This window comes from Schistocerca piceifrons, chromosome 4 (genome assembly GCF_021461385.2).
Source record: "Schistocerca piceifrons isolate TAMUIC-IGC-003096 chromosome 4, iqSchPice1.1, whole genome shotgun sequence".
NCBI lineage: Eukaryota > Metazoa > Arthropoda > Insecta > Orthoptera > Acrididae > Schistocerca > Schistocerca piceifrons.
The window spans coordinates 422,233,182-422,261,175 of record NC_060141.1 but is presented as its reverse complement, the minus strand read 5'-3'; the positions used below and the strand labels follow the sequence as shown (position 1 = coordinate 422,261,175).

General features: G+C 37.3%; 2 protein-coding genes across 2 annotated transcripts in view; one reads left to right on the top strand and one right to left on the bottom strand.

Moving 5' to 3' along the window:
* On the top strand, positions 1-27,755 carry LOC124794962 (calcium load-activated calcium channel). Its single transcript, XM_047258682.1, has 5 exons — positions 1-170; positions 6,768-6,845; positions 9,283-9,457; positions 9,542-9,686; positions 27,104-27,755. The coding sequence occupies exons 1-5, from the start codon at positions 110-112 to the stop codon at positions 27,194-27,196; spliced, it is 552 nt and encodes a 183-aa protein (XP_047114638.1). The 5' UTR covers positions 1-109; the 3' UTR covers positions 27,197-27,755.
* Positions 27,582-27,994, bottom strand: part of LOC124795887 (tripartite motif-containing protein 45) — a 177,099-nt gene continuing 176,686 nt past the window's right edge. Inside the window, exon 11 of the mRNA XM_047259968.1 lies at positions 27,582-27,974. Within this exon, the coding sequence (XP_047115924.1) occupies positions 27,844-27,974 (131 nt within the window). The 3' untranslated portion in view covers positions 27,582-27,843. The remainder of the gene's footprint in view (positions 27,975-27,994) is intronic.

Sequence of the window (27,994 nt, the reverse complement as noted above, 5' to 3'; positions counted from 1 at the left end):
AGATGAAATTGTTCCTTGTTGTGTTGACTGTTGACTGTGATCCTTCGACCATTGGTCGAAGCTGTGATCAGCTGTGTTACGTGGTGTGAGTTCTGTGTTGTGGAACAAAATGTGGGCTGATACGTTGTTGATACTTTTCATATCGGTATGCACAGCGTTGTTGGGAGAAGGTGAGATTATTTAATGAAATTAATAATTTATCTTCAGTTTTTTCTATGGGAATAACACGTTTTTATTTTCCTAAAGTTTCGAATTTTTAGTTAAAACTACACAACTGTGATTAGAGAATCACGCCTTTTTTGCCAGAGTGAATGGCATGGGAATAGGCATCCTGCGTTGGAAGTGTTAATTGAATGACTGATCGTCTTAACACTGTGTTTTACAATGAACATGTGCTGTTATTTGCGGTAGTTCCCTTTTCAGTGCGTGTATTTTAACTTTAAGGTATCACACAATCTATATGCAAACACGAAATTGTTTAAAAGAACTGTAAATAAAGGATCAGCTCTTTCTACATTTAATTTCTACGTTAGTATTTACTTATAAAAAGTGCGTATACTATCTGCATTTATCGCACGGTACCATTTAATAAATGTAAGAGCATATTACAAACTTGGCCAAAATACAGCGAATTCTATTCAACTGAAGAATTCATAGAAACTGATAATTATAATATATGTTTTTCCCAAAAAAGAAAGAAAGTCTTTTAGTTCTTAGATAAGCTATTTATTTTCTTTGCAGTTTTATGTATATATAATTGATTATTATGCAAAATTGACTCCACTGTAAACTTTAACGAAGTTAGTTTTATGAAAAAATACTGAAAAACGTTCCAGAGAAAGGGTCAATCCATATGAAGTGGTCCAGTGATGGTTGCTTGACCATTTTTAAATATTTTAAATTTTTTTTATATGTGATTGCCCTATATTTGAGAAGTTCAAAACAGTTTTTTTTTAACACATTGACTGCCATGGTATATTTGGGTTACGGACTCCTTGGAGCTATTTTACTTTTTTTTTCAAATATCCTGCTTTAGTTTGCTCCAAGTAAACTTGTGAAGTGCAAATAAAGTGAAAATATGGCATTTTAGTACCTTTTTTTTTTAATTTTTTTGTGTGAGTTACATATGATTCCCATGGCCGCAGAGTAAAGGTACCAGGTGTGTCATTTGCTATGTTGCTAATCATTTTAGACTTGTACTCCTGTCAGGTTTTCACTCCACAGCATTATTTGTGTACCGTTCCATTATTGCATTCCTGCATTGTTGCTACAGTGTTTATTGTGTTGTTTGCTCTATAACAAATTGATATAGTAGCAGAAGAAAATGTCTCGTAGAAGTTACGAAGATGAACAAAGGGTTGTACAGCAGCCTTTAGATGAAGTTATGGGCGTAAGTGATGAAGATTCTGTGTCTTTATTTGTTGATAGCTCAAACGAATTTTTACCAGAGGAGACCGGAAGCGAAACCGGAACCTCTGATGATGGAATCACATGAGTGAAGTAGGAAGAAGAGTTTTATGTTCACATCTAGTCAAAGAACCGAACTTCACAGCTGTTATAACGAGGCAACAAAGCACCTCTAACCATGTTAGTGCAGTTGATTCAGGTTCAATTGAAGTAAGTGTGATATCATGAAGTTCTGAAGATGAGGATGACACACTTAGAACAAATTCTAATGAGATTGTCTGCAGGCCAGTTATGGGTAAAAATATGAAAAACTTTACATTTATTCATTCCAGTTCTGGTGTAAATGCTTCTGTTGCACTAACACTCAAAGGCAAGACACCATACGATTTCTTCAAATATTTTGTACCTGATGAAATTCTAGAATACATGACAACAAACTGGTTTGTATGCAAAACGAGTCTTAGAAAGTCATTCAGTAACTGTTAATTCACGACTGAAAAAGTGGACTGATGTCAGCAAAACTGAAATTGAACAATTTTTAGGATTTTTGTTATGGATGTCACTAAATGTAAAACTGAGGATTCCAAATTATTGGTCAAGAAATATGCTCTATCACGACAGTGTGAAAAATGTTATGTCACACATTCGTTTTGAACTGCTTTTACGTATATGGCATTTTTCCGATAACAACCAGTGCCCATTGGTAAGCCGCTTATCACAAATTCAACCTCTTATAAATTACTGCAGTGATTTCAGAGTGTAGTTGTGCCGGAGAAACAAATTTGCATTGACCAAACACTTGTGCCATTTCGAGGAAGGCTAAATTTAATTCAGTATATAAAGAATAAGGGCCATAAATTGGGAATTAAATTGTTCAAACTTTGTCTAAAGGATGGCTACACCTGGAATATGAAAGTTTACTTTGGGAAGAATGCTAATCCTGGTGTTCCTCTTGCCACTTCTGTTGTTATGAGCCTTATGAGTGGATTACTCAGTGAGGGCAGAATCTTATATACAGACAATTTTTGCACAAGTGTTCATCTAGCACACCAGCTTCTTGAACAATCAACACATTTTAGACCTTTCTGATCAAATTAAGTCATATTCGCATTGTCTAAGGCAGGGTGTGACATGGTACAGGAAGCTTGCAATTGAATTGTTGACAGGGTCAGCACTGGTAAATGCTTATGTGACTCACCGATACATCAACAACAAGAAGATCACAATCACAGAATTCAAAGAGAAAGTAACTTTGAGACTACTCCATTCAGAAGATGCCGATGAGCCATTGTGAACATGGGAGCAGCCGTACGTAGGTGTACAGTGTGCTACGAAAAAATGAATTTGGACAAGAGCAAGATGTCAAGAAATGCAAAGAAACTGCATGGAAATCTAAGAATTGTGATTCATATTTTTGTGTAGAGTGTTTTTTCATAAAGCACAGTGCATACAGGTGTTAGGGAAACAAAGTGGAATGACCCAAATTTTTCAGTTTCATTGTTGTTACAATTAGAGTTGAAGAATGTCAATAAAACTGTATGTGATTTGCAATTACAATCTACTGTGTATTATGTCAAACTAAATAATAAAAAGAAGAAAAGTCCAATACGACTAAGCAATGAGAGTTATATATAACTCACAAATTCAAATGTCAATAACTACTCTTGAGCTCTTGGCCATAAACATGATTTGTTACTGGTGCCATAACCTACTATAACTCGGAGTCAAAGCGTGCTCCTGTGAGTTACAACTACACCACGGAGCTTTAAATGGAAAAATGTCCATGAGTTGTATTTACTTCACGTGGCCCCTAAGAGAACACTTCCTGTGATTTATATTTAACTCACATGGCAGACAAAGAGTTAAATAATTTATCTTGCATCTTTTCTGGATGGTGACCATTTTTATATGTAGGCGCATGACTATTTTTGAGTCTGGAGACATTAGCGAAAATCTGAATATCTCTGCACCGGGGTAAGTTATAACATTGCAATTGACATGATTGATTTTAGAAAAGTGCCCACTACAACATTGTCCAGTACACAAAATAACCGAAATTCAAAAATAACCAGTCAAAATAACCTCCAAAGTTTGGTATCCAAATTTTCAAAAATCCACTTTTTAGGCCCAAAAATAACAAACAAGGAGTGATTTACAAGAGTCTATTTTTTTTCGTATAGTTGGATATCATACACTACTAGCTTCATATAGAGCAAGAAGACTTGCAAATATTTCCTTAATTTTTTATGAATTTTTGAAAATTTTCATTTTATGTAAAGTTTGGGGTTAGTTATCTCAGGTGGGAATATAAAAATATGATTTTTGCACAGTTTGTACACCTATATGATAGCAATGTACTGTAAAAATTTCAACATTGATATCTAACTGTGAAAGAGATATGAATTTTTGAAAATGAGAAATAATTCACATTATTCTACAACTGATCTTATGGCTGTTGCCTATTTAAATGGTTTATTGTTTCATTGTAATAAAATTTAATTGTGGCATATATTTAGTTAACACTATCACTGGATTCTCAGTGACACACTCCGTATGTGTTTACATCATCAATATGTCAAACTAATGATTGCGGGTGCAAAACTCAGTGAGCTTAACTACAAAGAGTTACTAGATTTCATGGTCTGTACACTAACAGTAATGACTGCATGATGAGTTTGTGTAATAAATGCCCTGGTAAGGAAACCGTTATTGAATTGTTTCACGAATGTGATGAGGAAATGCCAGACAGTATTACCTTCAAACAGTGGGTCACAACTGACAGGGCACAAATGATAACAGTGGTTAAATCTCAGGAAGAGTACTTTTAATCTTTAATTGATAACTTACAAAAACTCGAAAGTCACCACTATGTTTCTAAAATCGAAAATGAGTTTTTTTAAGGACAAAAAAAGCACAACTTCATGAAGCTGGATGCATAGTGCTAGCTGATTTTGCAGAAAATTTTACATTTGTGATTCAGGATGCAATACAGGGGTACCACTGGGTTAATGACCAGGCAACAGTGCATCAGTTTATTATCTACTTTAAAAATGAGAAAGATGAAGTTTTCAGTTTTTCAATTTGCATTCTAAGTGACTACTTATAGCACAACACATTGGGTGTACATGTGTTTCAAAAGTATGTAATAGGTTACATAAAAGAAAATTTTCCTGAGGTTGAGAAGCTGATATACTTTTCAGATGGAAGTGGTAGTCCATATAAGAGCAAAAAGAATTTTTCAAGTCTGTGCAACCACAAAATAGACTTTGGGTTGGAGGCTGAATGGCACTTTTTTCATCTTGCCATGGTAAAAATGCATTTGATGGAGTAGGAGGAACAACAAAATGTGAAGTAAAGCCAGCCTACAAAGACCAACCACAGACCATATTCTCACAGTACAGGACAAGTATGTCTTTTGCAAGGATAATATTAAAGGCTTTACCTATTGTCTGATCAAGAAAGAAGAAGTGGTTTTGCATATGAAAACAATACTTCAAACCAGATTTGAAAACTGTGTAGCACCAAAAGGAACAAGGCATTTCCACAAATTCCTTGACATTGCAGAAAACTTAATTTGATGCTGTGTAACATCACAAACCGAAATTTATGAGGATCATTGTGTCAGTAAAATTACATCTCTCTTTAATGTTGAATGACATAGCTATTTAATCACTACCTTTGAGACCCATTTGTTGCAGAATCTTAGAACACATTCTGATCTCAAACATAATGAGGTATCGTGAACAGAATGACCTCCTGTATGCCAGGCAGCATGGATACTGAGAACATCAATCACGTCGAACCCATTTTCCACTTTTCTCGCATGAAATAACTGAAAGCCTTGGATGAAGGCAGGCAGTTAGGTGCAGTATTTCTCAGTCTCCGACAAGCATTTGACTCAGTACCACATCTATGCTTATTATCAAAAGTACTTTTGTGTGGGGTATCAAGTGAAATTTGTGACTGGATTGAGTGTTTTTTGGTAGGAAGTATGCAGTAAGTTATCTCGGATGGAGAGTCATCGACAGATGTAGAAGCAGCTTGGGGCATGCCTCAGAGGAGTGCATTGAGATCTTTACAGTTCATGTTGTATGTTAATGACCTTATGGACAGTTTTTAAAAGAACTTAATTCTTTTTGTAGAGGATGCAGGGATCTATAATGAAATGCTGTCTGAAAGAAGCTGGTATTAATAATAACTCAATACTTTTTTAGGCGATTCAGTTATTTGTAATGAAATACTATTCAAAAAAAGTTGTTCAAATGTTCAGTTAGATCTTGATAATACCTCAATGTGATGCAAAGATTGTCAACTTGATTTAAACATTCAGAAATATAAAATTATGCACTTCATGAAACAAAAAGTGTAGTATTTGTAACTAAATTATCAGTGAGTAACAGTTGGAATCAGTCAACTCGTACAAATATCTGGGTGTAACAATACGTAGGCATATGACATGAAACAATCGCAAAGGCTCAGTCGTAGGGAAAGCAAATGGCAAACTACAATTTATTGGTATAACACTAGGAAAGTGCAATCAGCCTACAAAGGAGGCTGCATACAAAACACTCATGTGACCCATTCTGGAATACTGCTCACGTATTGTAGGACCTGTACCAAATAGACTTAAATAGATACAAAAAAAGGGCAGCACAAGTGGCCGTAGGTTTTTTCAGCCCATGGGAAAATGTCACGAAGATGAAGAAGAACTTAACTAGCAGACGCTTGAAGTAAGATTCAAACTATCCCATGAAAACCTACTTAGCAAGTTTGTAGAACCAACTTTAAGGGATGAATCTAGGAGTGTACTATAACACCCTACCCAATCCCCCCCGGTCCCCCCCCCCCCCCCCCCCCCCCCCCCCCGCCTCCTATGCTGGGGTTGCAAAGAAAAGATTACACTAATTAAGTATGCATTTAAGCACTCAGTCTTCCCACGTGCCATATGTAAATGGAATTGGAAAAAGCCATAATAACCAGTACACTTGCTGTGCTGTGCACTTCTCAGTCATGTACCGATTGTAGAGGTAGACAGTACTTAAAATGGATTTGTTTGCATTTGTAGTTTTTAATGTGTGTAGTAGAAACAGCTTTTTGCTAGACTATAAATCTTAGCCGATCCCTCAGAGCAAGTCCTTTAAAAACTGACACACGCATTTGGCACTTCTTGCTTGGTGAATTCTGATGTTTGTTATTAAATATAAATATCTTACTTATTACAGCTTTTTTACTTTTATTAATTGCCATACAAATGTTACGAAGCTGTTTCGCTATTTTGTTATGCAACTAAAGAAAGTTGTGTAGATTGTGTTTACTGAAATTCAGTACAATAGTCACAGCTAAATGATATCTTTTTTTAGGTCTTACATGGCTAATGGTATACAGAACAGAAAAATATCAGAAACTAAAAGCTGAAGTAGAGAGACAGAGTAAAAGATGTAAGTATATGTAGCATTTAGAATCTGATTGAAACTATTTATAGATGTATAGGTCTATATATCTAGTGAAGTTATCTATGTGAAACTTTCTGTAAGTAATATTAAAATCTAAATCTAATCAACAGATAAAGGTGTAGAGATGAATTGTTTGTGTGTCCATAATCTCCTGTATAAAGTATACAAATACTGTAAGCCATAGCTAAAGTCTATATTACGGCCAGCGGTAGTCACGGCGGTGCTTATCTACTATTCATAGGTTGGTAGCACATCAGTTTTGCGTAGTCACTGGGATGAGTCTTTGACATAACCAACGAGAGACGAGAACAGAGGCAATGTATTGCTAGCACCAAAATTGAAATTATTATCTTGTTTGCTGCTTTTCATTGTATTAATGTGTTTCAAGAGAAACATTAATGGCAGCGAGAGCCGTATAGTGGAATCATCTGTTAGTGCATATCTCATGAATTAATTGCAGAGACATTAAAATGTATCAAATGTGGTATGAAGTGCCTGTTAAAGATTCAAAGTTTTGTGTGAATGGAATCATCTGGAAGTGCAGCAAAAGCCTTCGTTTGGAGCAAGTGGTCAATGTTTTTTAATTCAATCATGGGGAAAGTAGGTGGATCAATGTTTATTAATAATGAGTTGCATGTTTGATATATTAATAAACATTCATCCACCTACCATCACCCATTATTTAATGAAAAAAAAATGATGCACCTAACTCCTCCCATGATTCAATAAAAAAACATACATCCCTTACTCAGTATGCTCATGCAGATCGATTGCAGAGAAATGTTTTACTGCTTTTTCGAATATATCATGAGTTGCAACACTGTCCTTGGTTTGCAGATGCAGATAGTAGTACAGTTTAAGTAGCTGTTACTCAAAAGGAGCAGTTATAATCCTCATTTACAGCAATATTTCACCCTTTCTTCTGAATCTATTACTTCAAAACATGTCATCTGTCTGCTGCTCTCTCATTGGCTGCATAATGCAAACAGCTGATACACCTTCATTTGTTCCCATCATACTTCACGTCAAGCACTGATAACATTCTTGCACGAAACACGAGTATGACATTCTCCCTAGTGTAAACTTTCACCATAAGACCCATGTTTAACATTGGTAAGTGTCAGTTTGTCAGTTATTTGTTTTAAATTATAATATGCAGGCCAAATATGAGGGCACTGGACTACACTAACTTTTGTTGTGTTATAAGCAACATAGCCACTCATGAAATGTGAGTAAATAAAATCAATCACTTTGGTAAAGTAACTTATTTTTTACACCACATACAATGCTATAGTTAATCAGAGATAGGTTCTACAAAGCAGTTATATTTGTTTAGATCTCTTAAAAAATGTGATTTCGACACCTACGTCCATTTTATCACTGCCAAATCAGTGAAACATGATTCTTACTTTTTTGAAAGTACTGGAGAATAAGATAAAGCTTTGTCAGCTTTGAGCAGTTGTGCTATTAAGGCAAATATTGTTCAGTCGTATGTAACCGCTATGGTGCTTGGCTTTATAAAACCATGGGCCAGAGTGTGGGAGTTGATCCTACTAGCTGTGGTAACAGACTGATCTGGAGCATAGCCTGAGCTCTTAGTCGGGTTGGAAGGTGATAGTTTGGGTGTAAGTTGGCCAAGCCAGTGAATATGAAAAAAAAAAAAAAGGGCTGCAGTAAGACTGAGCTGTAGCATAGACTGCTGTCTGTGTCCATGCCATATTTCACACATATGTTTTGTCATAAAAACAAAAACTCGAAGATAAATTCAGAATAGGTATATTAGATTATGGCCTATTACTAATAATGAAAAAGGATCCACTACGTAACTTTTATCCAATCATGTATACTTGATAGCCCAGTCACGTGTACTTGAACTATCATTGTTTGTTTTAGTTGGGATTGTTCTAGTTATTAACACCTAAAACCTTGACAACATCAAACTGTACTGTGAAGACGAGGGTTTTCAGCTGAGACACAGTGTATATAAATGAAATAGTCCTGACGTATAACTTACAATTAAACAAATAATACGCCTAAAACATATGCTAGGCCTGGGGCCATGCTACAGGTTAGTCGCCACAATCTCCATTTAAAAAGTATGCTTTTTGTAATGGCACTTTGATTGCCTCCTTTATCAGTGCACAACCAAACCATCACCACCTCGCATCTCACCTAATCCCAACAGATCAATTTGCTGAAAAAAGTTTTATCATCATTGGTCAAAGGAGAGTGGGTGTACATGGAACTTCACTACAGTCTGAATCATGATTAAGACTGCTCAATGTAAGTTAATGAATTCATTATTCTGTGCAGTAAATGGTGGTAAATATATACATAACGTTACTTTGAGTTCATATCATCTGCAAATTAATGGAAAAGTGTAAATAAATTAATGTAATGACACATGTTTGTTTAATTTCAGTGGAGAAACGCAAAGAGGCACATGGTGACTCTTTTGATAAACAACACAAGAAGAAAATAGAAAGAGAAGAAGAGAAACTGAAGAACAATAATAGAGATCTGTCATTAGTGAAAATGAAATCAGTTTTTGCAATTGGTTTTGCCTTCACTGCTCTTTTGAGCATGTTTAATAGTATGTAAGTATCTTACATAAGAAATTTCAAATGCCTAAAATGTTTAAAGCATTCTGTAAGTCATAGATGTCTGAACTTTTCATTCAGCTTTGATGGAAGAGTTGTTGCAAGATTACCTTTTGTTCCAATTTCTTGGATCCAAGGACTGTCTCACAGGAATCTGCCTGGAGATGATTACACAGAATGTTCCTTTATCTTCTTGTACATTCTTTGTACAATGTCTATTAGACAGGTAAGTTTGCTATAACAAAATTATCTTTTCAACAATAGAACTTTACTACTGTAGTTTGAATGGAGTTTTATATGCTTCAGTTGATAATAGTTGTGACGTAATCGCCAGTATGTCTTATTTCTGTGTGGTATCATTTCTTACTTCATATGTAGACCTCTGTCTAAGCCGTTCAACATTTCACACACAAAAGAATAACACTGTAACACCTTTGTCACATCATCTAAATTAAAATTGTAATTTGACATTTGTAATGGTGATAAACAGATGTTATTTATTATGAGCAGGTTTTCAGCATATCTGACTGTCATCAGGTAATAACTCACTTCCGCTACAAGAGACAAATAAATATTAGTGGGACAGCTGCAATTGGCTATATGCATGGTGAATGGTGGGAAGTAATCATGATGAATCGTGAGTCTCATGTCAGTAGTCAGTCAGAATGCTCATTCATAAGTTCCTGTGGTTCTTAAGTAAAGTTAGCTGGGATGTTCCTCTATTAAGTGAAACTTTAACCACATTGTGAGACTTTTCACCAAAATCAGAAATAACGCAAACAAATATGTTATTGCAATGATGAACTTACATCTCAGGCTAAGCTACATGTTGTCTATTATAGCAATCATGTTTTCCTGGTGAGATTTGTTGGCTTTGCCAAGTCACAACAGAATTATCACAGTCCTTTCTAACTTAGGCCTCAGGCGTCACTACAGGCCAGTTTGTCAGTGCATCTAGTTTGCTTCTATTCACATTTATTGGCTTTGACAGCTCACAATCAAATTATCACATTCCAACCTAATTTAGGCCTTGGTCTACACTACAATTCATTCTGACAGCATATTTGGTTTTCTTCATGCTTTCCATATCAAAAACAAATTTAATTACTTCGTATCTTCTGTCGAAGGAAATTGTTAGATTCATCGATTCTGATTGGCTACCTCATACTACCATATTATTGGCTGTGACCAAAAGAAACAGATTGCCAACAGAGCATGTAGTGGAAGAGCCTGGTACACCATAATTGCACTTTAGCCAAAAATAATTTTGTTTGGTTTCTATAAGAAGCTGCAGGTTCAACAGTTCCAACATTATTACAAAAAGTTTGGGTTGAAACATCAGAATGTTGTAGCTTCTCAAGGAACAAATAAGTACAAATTTTACTCATGTGTCAGCTGCTAGCTTGCCTTGACATTGGAAGGGAGGCATTCAGCCATAATATCTGAAGAGAATTATTGATTCCTAGAATATTAGAATGTTAGAACTTTTTACAGCAAAATGTCTTTGATCTTCGGATGTAATCTTGTGCTAATTACAATTAATGGCAAGTATACACAAGTGAAACTGTGGTTAATGTTGAACTAGTAATAGTGATTCATTCCAGAAATTTTTTGCCTGGCCCTCAATGAAGCAGCTGAAGGTGGCTCATCACCACCTGAGGTTTTCCATCTCATTGCACCTTGTACATACAATCTACAGCATGTGCTGTATCTCACACTTTAGCAAACATAAAATTATTTATTTTTGTAGTGTGAGTTTCAGTGCAAAATATTCACAACAAACCCAGTTAACACTGCAGAACACTATTGATGTGTTAATTGCTAGTGCAGGTTGCGAGTGAGGAACACCCAATTTGCCGTCATATTAAAATTTACCTTAAAGCTTTGAGTATGAGGGTTGTTAAAAATGTATTTATTGACTTTAGTTTTCTTGAATTGATGAGATTATACATATAGAATTTTGCATATTTGAAACTAACAAGTGTCACGATCAATAGAAAATAGTGTGTTTGCTGGAGAAACATTGTTTGCTTTAATTTTGATAGAGGCAGCTGGAACTATTTGTGCTGTGTATGCAAAGAGTACCATCGTTTAAATCAAGCCAAAAAGTGGTTTTCTCGTTGGTAGTTTTGATGTGAGTGATTCTCTGCATTCAGGAAGACTTCAGGGAGATCAGTGTGCTTTGAATAAGACCATTTAAATTTTATGTTATGACCATATCAGTGTACTCAGTAATTGGCAGGTGTGAACTGTGACCATTTATCATCTGTGTCCACTCAGTAGCCCCGATCCGAAAGTTAGGTGTGTGGGTACTGCCATACCTACATTTTTGCTTCTGAAGAACAAGTGTTCCTACCCAGTGTCATTATTGATGATGAGCTATGGTGCATTTAAGTTAACTTCAACAGAAAAAATTAATTTCTGAGCCTCAGGAGAAATCATCTCTCCATGCAGAGACCAATGTACATCCGCAACAGACATTGTTATGCATCTCGTGGCACAAAGATGATAATGAGTACTAGAAATTGCTTCCCAGAGGTGTGGTAGTCACAATCGAGATTTGTTGTCAGCATCTAGCACACTTTGTAGTTACAATTTAAGAAAAACAACCAAGAAGATGGTATCAAGTGTTGCTGCTGTACAATCATGCCAACCTACTCTCTGCTGATTTGACAAAGTAAGCTGTCCTGGAGTTTGAAGCAATTTATTTTGATTAAATAAAAAGAAACTTGGAAAATAACCTGCTCAAGGCTTTATGAATTAGCAAGACATTATACACGTTCGACACTGACACAGACTGAGGTTAACTGTTATATGGGTCACCAGATCTGAAGATACTTATGAAAAATAACTGGAACTGATCTTAACATCTGCATTTGTACAAAGCAGGCCATTTGCCAGAGTGTGTGGTGGAGGGTACTTCTGGTACCACATTTTCTTCTCCCTTTTCCTTTCATGTTTCATTAATGAATGACATTGGGAACAGTGATTGTAGATAAACCTTATTATGATCTCTAATTTACAACATTTTTTTTGTCGTGGTCATTTTACGAAATACATATGGGAGGAAATTTTGCTGACTCCTCTTGCATTTTCAACAGCAAACCTGTCTGATGTGCAGTGCCTCTCTTGCAGAATCTGTCACTGTTGTAGTTTGCTGAGCATCCCTGTAATGCTCTTGTGCAGACTAAACAATGTGGTGGCAAAATGTGCTGCTCTTCCTTCGATCTTTTGTACGCCTTCTATTAATCCTAATATGGAAAAGTGTCCCGGACTGATGAGAAAAACACTAGAACCAGCAAACAAGTGCTTTGTAAGCCACTTCTTTTATTAATGAATTATATTTCCTTAAGATTTTCCCAGTGAGTCTGAGCCCAACTGTTTATGTGGTGTTTCCAAAGGGTGCTCTGGATGGTTATTCCTAGGTATTTTACAGTAGTTACGGTTTATAATGATTTATCATCAGTAGTGTAACTGAACAATAGTAGATCTGTTTGCCTATTTACCCACAGTGCATTACATTTATTTATATTCAGAGTCAACTGCCAGTCCTTGCACCAGTTGTCGATCCTCTACAGGTCATCTTGTTTTCCTCATCTTGTGGCATTGTGACAGTCCTAAAGAAACAGCGTCATCTGCAAATGGCCTTATGGAGTTTTAAGCATTATCTGTTGGACCATTAATATAAACTGTAAACAGTAATGGCTCTATATCATTGCATAGGGATACTACCAAAATTACCTTTATATGTACTGATTTTATTCTGTTAAGAATGACGTTGAGTTCTGTCTGCAAGGAAGTCCTAACTTAAATCACAAATTTAGTCTGATACACAGTAAACTTGTGCTTTGTTCACTATACGGCAGCGTGGCAATGTGGAACTGTGTTGAATGCCTTCTGAATGTCAAGGAACATTTGATCAACCTAGACACCTTTGTCTACAGTGTTTAGGATCTCTTGCACAAGCAGAGTGAGCTTAATTTTGCGAGATCTCTGTTTGTGGAATCCTTGCTGACTTTTACAGAAGAGATTTTTGTTCTCCAGAAATGTTGTAATAAAGAGAAATAACCTTTATAATCTAGGTGGTGAAAAATCTGTTTAAAAATTATAAGAATCATGGGCCTTAAGACACTGTCACAGCTTAGAAATTGTAAATTCGTATGTTGACTTCTTTTATCCTTTAAGTTACGAATAAAAAATGGACTACCCTGTATACTGCTCCAGTAATTCTTTGACTCACCATTGAAACAGACAACAAAAGGGAGAAAAAAGGAATGTGTGAATGGTCTTGCATGATTAAGTCAGTTTAAAATGCCTTCAGAAATACAGTAGGGATACCGAACTCTCAGCATAGAAAATATATTTAGTACTGCATGACAAAATGAGTTGTAATGTAATACGTGAATAGGAGTCAGAGGGTAGCATAGACTGCTCCAAATATCTTGGTGAACTTACTGATGAATGTTTGAACTGGAAGAAATGATTTCTTGTGGCTCCTCGACAAGCTAAGTTCAGAAACTTGGTCCTTTTTCGTAATTGTCTGTTTGTGAAAATCAACAGTTCATGTGTTTAGCAGATGTTCATTCATTAATACCATATGTCATAATTTTTGTGAATAGTTAATTACTTCTGTAAAGGGTATTGACTGGCCAAATGCAAACTGTGAAAATACACTGCTCTGCAGAACTTAAAGGAAGAGATGGGTTAAGTAATACAACACATTAATAACTTAGTGGAAATGAATGAAAGTGTGACAGCTGTTGCCAGAGGTCTACCAGTCGTGCACATAAATCTGGATGTCACATGGCATCTGGTCAAAGTTATGATAGTGCCATGTGGGGCTGGCTCCATGACATTAGGCAACTGAATGAATGAGAAAAGACAGTGTGCGACAATCGTCAAGCATGTATGGCACTGTGGTAGTGTTCTTTGTAACAGCGTGGCCCAGAGAGAACATTTGTACGAGTTCAGGTGGGGAGGAATCAATGGGAAGCTGGAAGAAGGGCGAAGTGTGATGAGTACAGCTCAGGAGTGTGGTATTGCTGATAGCATTGTTTCACATGCATGGGGAGGATTCCAAACCACAGGCACTGCTGCCCGAAGAAGAGGAGGTGGTCAACTGCAGCCAACCAAGCAGTAGATGACTGCTACATTGTGCAGTACGCAAGAAGGGATCCACATTAAACAGTGGATGCAATTGCAGTCACATTTAACAGGATTGCGAGGCACATTGAGTACATGAGAGTGATGTTTTTGCCCAATAACCAGTTTGTGGTGTTGCATTGACACCTGCACATTGGTGGCACCGATTTCGAAGGTGTCAAGAGCATATAAGAGACTATCTGAAAAGAAAATCACGTGGCAGTAGGAATTTTGTGATTTTTTTATATTTATGGTATGTGAAGTTCAGCACTCAAATATGAATCTCGCAAGGCAGTTGTCTTTCAGAAATTCCTGAGAAAATTGATTTTGAAATTTTCTGAGAGTTTGGCGTGAAGTGGTCGCTCGGGCAGAACGTTTGCCTGCCACATAAGCGGTCCAAGTTCAATTTCTGACTGTGATGAATTTTTAAACAAAGGTGCATGTTCCACAAAAATTTCTGTGAAGCCTGAAATGTATAAAGACAAAAAAAGTTCAATTTGTAATTATTATTATTTTTTCTTTTTTTTCTTTTAAGCAATCTATAAAAGATTGGGAATTAAGAATTTATATTGAGAATGTAAACTGGATTGTTAGAGCCATATGTAATCATAAATAAGAAGAAATGTGTTTTTCATAAAAATTACAATTAGATGTGTGTTAATTAATATAGATTCGAAGCATTTTATATTTAAATGATGAAGGTATTTAAAAAAAAAAAAAAAGGGGTAATGACCAAAACAAGACTGGAACCAACAGTTTCTAGTCTCGCGTGCTACTGATTTCCCCCCCCCCCCCCCCCACATGGTAGGTGAGCATTCTGCTGCAGCACCACACTGCCTGTCAAAATGCCAACAGTACTTTATAATATTAAAGACACTCAGAAAACTTTAAAGTCAATTTTATTTAGAATTTTTGAGAGTTGCATCAAACTGCTTTGGGAAACAGAAACGTGAGAATTTTGGACTTCACTTACCATAAATATAAAAAAATCACAAAGGTCCAGTTGCCGTGTGGTCTCCTTGTGAGTAATGATTCTTGATGAGGCCTCAAATAGCGAGAGGGGGAACACACAGTTAACCCAGGAACATTGTCAGACATGATCTTTTGGTGGTCTAGGTGTTATTTTGTAGGGATGCACAGTGTTGCATGGGCCTACTGACTTCCAAATCTTTGAACATGGTACACTTGCTGGTCGATGTTGTTGTGACACTGTAACTGCTTCCCCACATGCATCTTTTCAGTGGTGCATTTGGCTCTGCATTCAGTTTTATGAGTAACATCGGGCGACTGCATCGTACAGCACAGGTGGAGGAGCTCTTGGAGTGAGAGGACATTAGTAAATGAACTGGCCTGTCTGTTCCGCCAACTTAAATTACATCGCGCACTTGTGGGATGCATTGGGGAGACTTATTGCAGCGCATCCGTGTCCACATGCTCCAGTGGCCATCCAGTAGTTGTCAACTATGCTGGTGGAGGAATGAACACACCACCACAAGAACACCTTACCAGCCTTGTGACCTGCATAGAGGCATGTTGCAAAGCATGCATTGCCATCTGTGGTGATCGCGTGCCCTATGAAGAACCATATCCCACCATTTGTATTGTCCAGAGGACCATTGTAAATCACTGTGACTTAAGTGTAATTATTGTCTTTGAATAAAAGTATCATTTCTATTCATCTTATTGCATATTTCTTTCAGTTACCTTCTGTACTATACCGTAGCAGTTTTTTCTATGTACGGTGTTAATTTTGTCAAGGTATGTTCCTTGCAAGTGACACATCCTTAAGTGTTGCATACCAGTGTATGTTTTTACCTGTAATCCGTTTGTGCGGTTGATAGTCACAAAGGACATTTTAAATCTAACAGGAAGTCATTTCTGTGAACAGCTCCTTTTATGCCATAGACCATACTAAATGAAACACTGGTAGAATATGCAGAAAAGAAGAAAAATGTTTTTGTTTTATCTGTGACTCTCTTGTACCGTGAATAATGATATAGTATAATGTTTTTTTTTTTTTTTAAAAAAAATCACTTTGCTATTTTGCAGTGTGTAAATTTCCAGCATACAGAAAAATAACTTACGTAAACCAAATGTGCATATTGTACTATTGTGCTCTACCACTCTGTGACACTAACTGAGAGCCTATTGCTGAAAGACAAATTTCTCATAAGCATCAAGGGAATTATGCATTCTACCAATTCAGTGAGGCTGTAATCTTGTTTCTTGTCTCCTCTTATCCCTCCAGTTCATACTTTCACACTCTGTGGGAAATAGAAGTATTACCAGTGTCTGACTACATTCATAGGGAGATGAATTCCAGAAAGAAAATGCCGTACTGAAACTCAGCAAAATAGTTGTTCTAGAAGTGACAGAAAAAATCAGATTGGTTAGGATTTAACCCCAAACCTTTTTGTTTGAATTATGAACTCAGTTTGTACAGGCTTAATTCCTGGTTCAGGTATGGGTTTCATACAATTTCCCTGAAACACTTAAGAAACATTCCACAGGAACATGCTCCACCCTTTTCAGTCTCCGCTATTTCTATAATTACTAAAGTGTTGCCTGACTTCTCTCTGTATTTCGTCTCTTCCTTTGATACTCAGTGAATAGAAAACAGTTTGAGACTTTAAACTGGCTCTGATAATATATCTACATCTGTACTCCACAAGTCCTTGGGAGGAAGGCACATTATGCTAAATTTACTGATATTCTGTTTGAAGTTAGGGGAAAATTTGTCTATATGCCACATTATGTGATCTAATCTCTCTCAGCCTTAATTTAAAGAGTTATATTATGGATATAGTAGAATTGCTATAGTCTTCCTTGAATAGTGGTTCTGTGATGTCTTGTCTTTTAAAGATGTCCATTCAGGTGATCACCATTTACACCTTCATAGGGGCTGTACTTGTTTGTTAAGATTATAGCAGCAAATCCTTGAAAATTCCCTGTTGCCATGCCTGCTGGATTAGAACAACAAACACTGGCATAGTCACCTGGAATTGGTTGCACTAGCATATAGTGTGTGATTTCCTTACAGATGTAGCACACATATCCCCAAATAAAACCTAAATCGTAAATCACCACATCTACTACTTATTTCACATGTTTGTCTCATTTAATATCATGTTGTAGTATTATCCCTAGATATTTAAATATTATAGGCTCAAAATATTTAACACTAATGTTGTGATATAGTACTATAAGGTTATTTTTCCATTCTGTACATGAATTGAAAGTTTTGTCAATTTTTTTTGTATATTTCCATGTGATTGTCTAACATTGGTATTTTCCAGTTGAGTGACCATATCTGATAAATTGTTCGCTTGTGTAGGGAACATTAGTGGTCTTATTAAACTTCTTTGGAGCAGCATTTGTTGCTTGTGTTTGTGTTGAACATTTGCTGCTCTATGCAACATTCTTGATTCTGTTAGTCAAAATTCATTGAAACAGTTGGATATTTGTGAATCTGTTGTAATTAGTGGTAGTGTGGTACAGTTTCAAACACCAGTCAAAAATGTAGACATGCTGAGTCTGCCTGGTCTTCTGTGTTTACTGTTGTCCAGATATTTTATGTTAATAAAGCATTAACATGAAAGAAAATAAAACAGTGGAAAATCCAGGATGGAATAATGACAATATAATGACAAGGATAGTTGCTATTCACGATATAGTGGAGATTCAGAGAGGGGCATAACAAAAAGACTGTGAAACGAAGCTTTCGGCTAAACAGACCTTCATCAGAATTAGACATAACACACACACACACACACACACACACACACACACACACACACACACACACACACCAGGCCTTGGCAGCATGAGACTGTGGTCATATGTGTGTGAGTTGTATTTGTATTTGTGTGTGTGTTTAATTCTGATGAAGGCTGTTTGGCTGAAAGCTTTGTTTGACATCTTTTTATTGTGCTCATAGAACAACTCAGCAGCTCTGCTATGTGGTGAGTAACAACTGTCTATTCTTTTCATAATATTGTCAAGCTGTAACGTGAGTTACTTTTCCTGAAGGCATGATTATTCTTTGCAAGGAGCTGTTTTATGAGTGACATAATATTATGGCTTTGAGTGTCTGTAAGCTAGATTACAATTCTCAGTATCTTGTGAGAGTCTGTTCACTGTTCAATAATGCCTCCGTACAGAGAGTGGTTATCTTGGGTATTCTATTCCTTATGTCCTGCTCAGATTTTACATTATTGTAATAACTTAGCCAAAATGATTTTGTCACAAATTCAATACGTACTTTATGGCAACAGCTCATTTTAGTCTGAAATATATCATACAAGGCATCAGTGTTACAATTGATTGCAGCTGCAATTGTTTGCTGCGTTCATTTCTGCATCCTATGGAATTTGTACACATGTTGTTCACTTTCAGAAGTCATGAAAAGTAGGACATATTGTTGTTGAAGAAATGGTACATAAGATGATCATTTTACTGAGAAAGAAATTGTTGTTCACATGTATGTAGTGTATGGAAGATTTTAGAGTGATTGATAGCTGTCAGCCATTGCATCAATTGTTGATCACCTGCAGGCTTTCCTGAATTTTACTTCAGCCTTCTGGGTTATGCAACTGTACTCTAGACAACAGCATTGCTTACAAACATCCTCACAGAGCTTCCAGCTGTAGTTATGTGTTCTTTCATTCTTCTACAGTATTGGGGAATGAACATCTTCATTTTACCTTGTTTGATGTATGAGGTCTGTTCAAAAAATTTCATAACATTTGTAATTTTGCGCCAGTGGAGTGTTGGGGCGAAATTCGGTTGACATGTGCAACAGCATTTCATATGCAACTGCTGGAAGTTTCATTGTTGTATATCTGTTAGTTATTGTAAAATGCTATATTAAGTAGTGTGTTGTGTTGCACAGTTTGCGAATTTCGAAATGGCAGAGTTAGAGGAGCAATGTGTCTGTACTAAATTTTGTGTGAAACCTTTACAGAGGCACACCAAATGATTCAGGTAGCCTACAGTGGTGAGTGCTAAGGCATACTCAGTGGTACAAGTGGTTCACTCAGTTTGAAAATGGCCGGACAGAAGTTAAAGGTAACCCTCGTTCAGAATGCCCTTCATCATCTACCAACAATGCTCATGTCAGAAACGTCAATGAAATTGTGCATACCAGTTGAGGACTGACGGTCTCTGAGAGATTGCAGAAGAATGTAACATTTCAGTAGGTTCATGTCCTGGAATCCTGACACGGCATCTTGGAATGCATCGTGTTACCGCCAAGTTCGTCCGACAGCTCACAGCTTCGCCTTGTAATCTGTGAAGAGCTTTTGGATCACACAAACGAGAACAAGATGTTCCTTAAGAGAATCATAACTGGTGATGAGACGTGGGTCTACAGTTATGATGTTGAGACCAAGGTTCAGTCTTCACAATGGGTCATGAAAGACTCTCCAAGAGCAAAAAAAAAAGCTTGTCAGGTCAAGTCAAATGTCAAAGTCACGTTGATAGTTTTCTTTGACTTAGAAGGATTAGTACATCACGAATTCATGCCACAGTAACAAACTGTTACTAATGGTACTATCGGGACATGTTGCGACATCTGAGAGAATACGTGAGAAGGAAATGGCCTGAAATGTGGTGAGACAATTCATGACTCTCGCATCGCAATAACGCACCCGCACATTCATCCCTGTTGGTTGTTGGTGCAAGACTATCGCTTAAAAAAAATCACAGTGCTGCCTCATCCTCCGTGTTCTCCAGAGATGGCCCCTGTGGACTTTATTTCCAACGTTGACAACCCCATTGAAATGGTGAAGATATGCAATAGTAGTGCAGACAGGGCTTCACGGAATCTGGCAAGAGGCACACTAAGACTGCTTCTGGAAATGGAAACGCTATTGAGAGCAATGTATCAATTGTGGAGGAGAGTATTTTGAAGGAGACTATGCACTATAAGTAAAAGGTAAATGTAGAAAAATTTTGTGGACAAAGTTCCGGATTTTTTTGAACAGATCTTGTATGTGGTATTCTTGAGGTGCATTTTAATTGTAAAGAATTCAAAATTCAATGTTACTTAGGTAATATCAGGTGCAGTGAATCAAGTATGTCAGCTTATTGGAATCCAGAAAATTAGAAAATGCAATTGTGTGTATTGCTTCTTCAATGGTGATAAGTAGAAAATGTACCCATCCCTGTCTTTGTTGTGTGAATTTTCACAGAAATTGTCTATGAATGGTGTCAGACCAGTGTTTCTTAAATTATTGTTCAGTCTTCAACCTAACCTACTCAAGTGATAGCTGGATGTTTCTGATAGCTTAAAAGCAAGCATTCCTGAATGGTAGCAGTTACTTGGTGCCACTTCTGTTTTATAACGAATGGTTTTATTTGTATCCGCTGCTTTGTATACACTGCTTATGTGACAATATTATGAAAAGGAAAGTTGCTACTCACCATATAGTGGAGATGCTGAGTCTCAAATAGGCCCAACAAAAAGACTGTCAACAAATAAGCTTTCGGCCAGCAGGGTCTTTGTCAAAAAGGCAAAACACACACACACACACACACACACACACACACACGACTGCAGTCTCTGGCAACTGAAGCCACACACACTCGGTGTGGCTTCAGTTGCCAGAGACTGCAGTGGTGTGTGTGTGTGTGTTGTCTATTTTTGATGAAGACCTTGCTGTCCAAAAGCTTATTTGTTGACAGTCTTTTTGTTGTGCCTTTCTACGACTTAGCATCTCCCATCGCCGCTATATGGTGAGTAGCAACTTTCTTTTTATAATGTTGTTACATTCCATCATGGATTTTCCATTGTTTAAGTTACGTAACAATATGATGTCACTATTTTCACAGCCTTGGCTGCTGCAGGAGACTCAACTTGACATTTACAGGTGGTTTTTATTGCTGTGGGAACAAGAAAGAACAACACAGATCAGAGCTATAGGATAGATGAGGAAAAGTGTAGATGCGAGATTACTCAAGAGATTTAATTTTCACCATGCTGTGAGCTGGTTCATTGTAATTATGAAGCAGCATCCCATCCATATTTGATTTTTATACACTTGTAGAGGTATTCAGAGAGATCGTGCACACCATCTCTGTGTGTGCACACACACTCAATGTTGTGGTTTGCTGGGAGAATTTCTTCTGAGAATAGCCATGTTTCAGCTTTGTTTCATCACAATTTATGATATTAAATACTGCTTTTGATTGGAACTGCATATGCATAGCATTTACTGACAGAATTCAATGTGGAAACTTCTCTGTCCAAGTGTTTAAAGATGCAGTATCCAACAACTTCAGAAATATTTAACCTGAATTTTCTCAAGCAACATCTTAAAAAAAGGGACAGGAAAAAAATTGTTTTATTTTATGGCCAAATACAATGTTTTCTTTTGACAAAATTGGTGCTATTTTTGTTAGAATCATTTATTTTTGCAAATTAGTTAACACTTTTGCCAAATTTGTTGTTATTTGATTGCCAAATGTGGTGTAGTTTTTGCCAAATTCTGTCTTTTTATTGCCACATTTGGTATCATTTTCAGCCAAACTCAGTATAAGGATGTCTTGTCATGCTCACCACTAACAAAACTGCAATGTTCCCAATTAATTGGCAGATTAAAAGTTTGGAAGGTAGGAGACAAGGTACTGGCTGAAGTAAAGCTGTGGGGACGGGGCGTGAGTCGTGCTTGGGTAGATCAGTTGGTAGAGCACTTGCCCGCGAAAGGCAAAGGTCCCGAGTTCAAGTTTCGGTCAGGCACACAGTTTTAATCTGCCAGGAAGTTTCATATCAGCGCACACTCCGCTGCAGAGTGAAAATCTCATTCTGGAAACATCCCCCAGGCTGTGGCTAAGCCATGTCTCCGCAGTATCCTTTCTTTCAGGAGTGCTAGTTCTGCAAGGTTTGCAGGAGTTCTTCTGTAAAGTTTAGAAGGTAGGAGATGAGGTACTGGCAGTAGTAAAGCTGTGAGGACTGGGCGTGAATCGTGCTTCGGTAGCGCAGTTGGTAGAGCACTTGCCCGCGAAAGGCAAAGGTCCCGAGTTCGAGTTTCGGTTGGGCACACAGTTTTAATCTGCCAGGAAGTTTCATATTAGCGCACACTCCGCTGCTGAGTGAAAATATCATTCTGGAAACATCCGCCAGGCTGTGGCTAAGCCTTGTCTAAGGTTCGCAGGAGTTCTTCTGTAAAGTTTGGACAGTAGGAGATGAGATACTGGCGGAAGTAAAGCTGTGAGGACCGGGCGTGAATCGTACTTCGGTAGCTCAGATGGTAGAGCACTTGCCCGCGAAAGGCAAAGGTCCCGAGTTCGAGTTTCGGTCGGGCACACAGTTTTAATCTGCCAGGAAGTTTCAATTTAAGATATACACAATCCTCAGTCTTGAGAGGATTAGAAGTCAAAATGCAGTTTTAACATTCAGTTACTATCAATTATTGATAATAGTGAACTACTGTCCTCAGATTTATAACATTTGCATACAGCAGAATTAAAAATTTCACAATACATCATGAAATTGCAAATTTAACATTATTTTGCTCAACATTGCCAATTTCGCATTATTGTTCGCAGAATTTTCCTGTCCTTATCTCTAAATCACTCGTGAATCAAGAACAGCTGCCAACATGAGTAACTTAGAAACAGGTATCCTCGGAGGAGTGAAGCAACTTAAATCACTTTATAAAAGCAAGTCTTGTGGTCTAGACTGTATACCAATAAGTTTCCCTTCAGAGTATGCTCCATGCTTAACTATCATATACAACCCTCCAACGAAAGATCTGTGCTCAAAGACTAGAAAGTTGCACAGGTCACACCAGTATTCAAGAAAGGTAAATTACAGGCCCATATCATTAACATCAACATAACGTATATCGAGCTCGAACATTATGAATTACCACAAAGAGAATGGTCTATTGATACATGCTCAACACAAATTTAGAAAACATCATTCTTGTGAAACCCAGTTAGCTCTTGTACATGCAAAGTGTTGAGTGCTATTGACAGTTGATTTCTAGGTTTCCAGATTTGCAGTAGGCTTTGTCGCTGTACTGCACAAGCGGCTTGTATTGCAGTTGTGCGCTTATGGAATATTGTCTCAATTGTGTGACTGGATTTCTGTTCCTGTCGGAGGGGTCACAGTTTGTAGCAATTGACAGACAGTCATTGAGTAAAACAAAATTGATTTCTCTTGTTCCCCAAGATAGTGTTGTAGGCCCTCTATGTTCCTTACTATATAAACAATTTAGAAGACAATCTGAGCAGCCATCTTAGGTTGTTTTCAGATGGTACTGTCGTTTACCATCTAGTAAAGTCATCAGAAGATCAAAACAAATTGCAAAACTATTTAGAAAAGATATCTGTATGGTGCAAAAATTGGCAATTGACCCTAAATAATGAAAACTATGAGGTCATCCACACGAGTGCTAAAAGGGATCAATTAAACTACAGTGACACGATAAATCAGTCAAATCTAAAGGCTGTAAATTCAACGAAATACCAAGGAATTATTATTATGAACAACTTAAATTGGTAAGAATGCATCGAAAATGTTGTGGAGAAGGCAAACCGAAGACTGCGTTTTATTGGCAGGACACTTAGAAAATGTAACAATCTACTAAAGAGACTGCCTACACTATGCTTGCCCATCCTCTTGTAGAGTACTGCTGTGCTGTGTGGGATCTTTACCAGGTAGGATTAATTGAGTGCATTGAGCACATTTTGTATTATCGTGGAATAGGGGAGAGAATGTCACTGACATGAGACAGGACGTAAGATATACGTGTTCATTTTTTCCATGAGCTTTTCGGGATTGGAATAATAGAGAATTATTGTGAAGGTGGTTCGATGAACCCTCTGCCAGCCACTTAAGTGTGATTTGCAGAGTATCCATGTAGATGTCGAGGTAGGACCCAATCCCAAGAGAGCACTTAATTTGCTGTTAAATGCAGCGGAGATCCTCTTCAATTACTGTCCAGGCTCAAGTGCTATATCTGCGAACAGCTGACTTCAGAAAAACAGGAGAGAAACGATGATGACGCAAGGGGAGGAGATATGACGCAAGGGGAGGAGATCGACTACGCACGGGACTCAAACCCATGCTGGCGTTGAGCAACAGGGCTGACAGAACGGCAGACCTGACACACCAAGAGCAAGTCAATACAATCTATGCAACAACAAAGTGCAGTGAACTTTTGACACAGCACTGTTAACAGGTCAAGTACAAACCACAATTGAAATCAGGACCAAAGAGGAAAACCAATAGCAAAGTGAAGTCATTGACGAGTAGTCAGTAATATGGTGAAGATAGTAACAAACGCTATCAGATGAAGTACATGACTAACTGAGTGGTCGAGGTACATCGATATTTATTCTGCCCGCGAGGGACACTGTTGTCCGGTGTATCCATGTGGCGAAATGGTGGTGCACTCACTAGACGAGTGGAGCGCTTGGGCGACACTGCCATTGAGGTCCATTAGCTCCGGCGGGCATTCAGTTTTCACGCAGCCTGGTAGCTGACAAGGTTCACGTTCTTTGGTATTGGCTTTTGTGACCTGTCATGATTGCCTTTCATCTTCAATAATGGTTTCCTTGTGCTGAACTAAATCAGTGACAAACTGTTCTTTGGAAGGCGTAGACTTGCTGAAAGCCGACTGCAGACTTTCCAGTGTGTTCACTCATACTTTTGAGTCATCATGGGGAAATAATAATATTGACAGCTCATTTCCATCTTAGTCTGACAAATGGCAAGAAAGACAAAAGTTGCATAACTCACATTGCAGGCCAGTACTAACTTTCTTTCTTGGAAATACTCTAATCAGAAGCAATCTTGAAAAACCCAAAAACATTTGAGAGTAACCATATTAATTACCACTCTTGTTCTGTAATACCCCAGTCATCCACCATTCATAGGTCATGCCGTTGTATTACCCCTACTTTGCAGATTTGTCAAATATTATATGGCATGTGGTTTGTGGAAATTTACAGTGACAGCTCAATTTTAATTAATGATTGCTCAATGTGCTATCAGTGCAATACAACCCTGCAACATTTTCTGCTAATTTTTATTTCTTACTTTTGTTAACTTTATGACAGAATTTGAAATGAGATGTGACAGTACTTGTCATTTGAATGAATGTTTAAAAATTGTCTATGCAATCCTGCATGTTAATCATTTTCTTCTACAATAATCTGTGTAACTCTGGCAATGGATTGCGTTGAACCATATTTTCAGCAACCAAGTAGTTCCATTATAGCAACCATGTTTACCAATAGCCTAGTTATAATATGATTTGAAATGAACTGCTGTGATGTGCAAAGATAAACATTGAGTTTGGATTTTGCCAAGATTATCTTTCGGGAATTTTTTGTTCCCATTTTGATGTTTACTGGCACTTGCCTAGTTTTCTACACTTGTCAGATTTTGCCATTCATGTAAGTAAGTAGTATACTGGTAGATACATGCTTATGATGCAAAAACTGAAAAGTTTAATAGGAGGTACAAGTGTGACATGTTATTTATGTCAGGCTGTGTGGCACTTCTGCATCAGTACTAACGCTTCAAACAACTATTGGGAGCCACTGTCAGTAAGATAAACAGTTTGTGTAGTGTGCACACTATTACATGCACTCTTAACAAGGAGTAGGCCAGAAATGACTAAGATGGAATATAATCAAACTTCAGTATCAAAAACATATTCTGATCTTGTCATAATTAATCCTTCATTGCTGTCTTAACATCGTTGACACTGAATGTTGCCATTGTTATATTTGCCCATGCTGTACTGCTTTATCTACAGGTTACTCATTAATGTACAAGATATTTAAGATACTTTAATTCAGTTGCTCTTCCAGTATGTACTTTTCTCACTACAGAAAACAGGTGTTTTATTTTGATGTCTCAAATATGTAAAGAACTTAAAAAAACAGGAGTGTAATGTGAAAATATGCACCCAAAATAGCACATTGGAGGCCTAGTTGGGTTGAAAATGTGATAACCATTAGAAGCCTAACTGCTGAGATTGATTTGTATCACTGAGTTAGGTAATGCAGTGGTTAAGACAATGGCTCACATTTGGGAAGACTGGATTTTAAATTCTTGTCTGATGATCCAGATTTAGGCTCTATGTGGTTTAATGAAATCGCTGGTGTGGGTTCCTTTCAAGTGGACATGACCTGTTTTCTTCCTCCATCCAAGCTTCAGTCTGTACTGATTTCATAACCAATAGGATGTTCAAAAATCTAATTTTCCTTCCTTCATAAGTCAGAACTACTGTATCTACTTAAAACGGCATTAAAAGTTTTCAAAAGCTCAATCTTTACATAAAGTCATGGGTTTGCATTGGTTTCGACACTCCTGTAGTTAGCATGTTATGTATGAAAAACATATAAGTATATATCCTGTATATACTCTGCATTGATTCTGCACATATATGATTTTTTTCCTGTTTAGTTTGTTGTGCTGAATGTTCCTTTGTGTTTCCTTTTAAAGAAGACATTTCAATTATATAATTTTTTTGTCACTTCCAGAACATCCAGAAGCTGCTTGGGTTTGCTCCTTCTAGAACAGCAAGCAAGCAAAGTGGTGGCCTCTTTGGACCACCACCTCAACAGTTCAAGTAGTTTTCTGGACTTAAGCATTTTTAAATTTTTTTCCGGAGTAAGTAGATGTGGACACTTTAAGCAGGAGGCTACTGGATGGTTGTTGGACAAATAGGGAACCCCCCCCCCCCCTCTCTCTCTCTCTCTCTCTCTCTCTCTCTCTCTCTCTCTCTCTCTCTCTCTCTCTCTGTGTGTGTGTGTGTGTGTGTGTGTGTGTGTGTGTGTGTGTGTGTGTGTGTGTGCGCGCGCGCGCCTTTTATTTATTTATTCAGTTTTTGATTTAAGAGTGCGACTAAAAATTCAATAACTGACGTTTAAGATTTTTTTATGCACTTAAAAAGTAATTTAATTGTGGAAGAGGGTGGTGTAGGAGCTGAATGTATTTATTTCCTAGAAGTACAATAAAAATAATAATTGTTGAACACATTTATTTGGGAAAATGTTCCATTATAAGGGGCTGTGATTTGTGTGTGATGAAGTTGTTCCTATGCTATATTTTGTCACTGGACTTTCCTATAATTGTTTTTAAAATTTATTTGTTTTTATCCTCCAATAATAAATTATCTGAGTTGTTACTGCACGTCATTTCATTTAATGCATGCTTCTAGTGGTGCTTGTGTTTATCTCGCACCCAGTAAATTCCACATATAAATGTAAGTAATGTCCAGTCACAGAGTGAATTGGTACAGAGCAGAATTTGTACGTCCACACTCGGAATTTTCAAGAATGTTCCCACAGCAAGACCAATGCCGGCGACCAGGATGTCCAGCATGGCCATGGCCGCAACCCTGGTAGCCACCTGGTGACATAAACAAAATT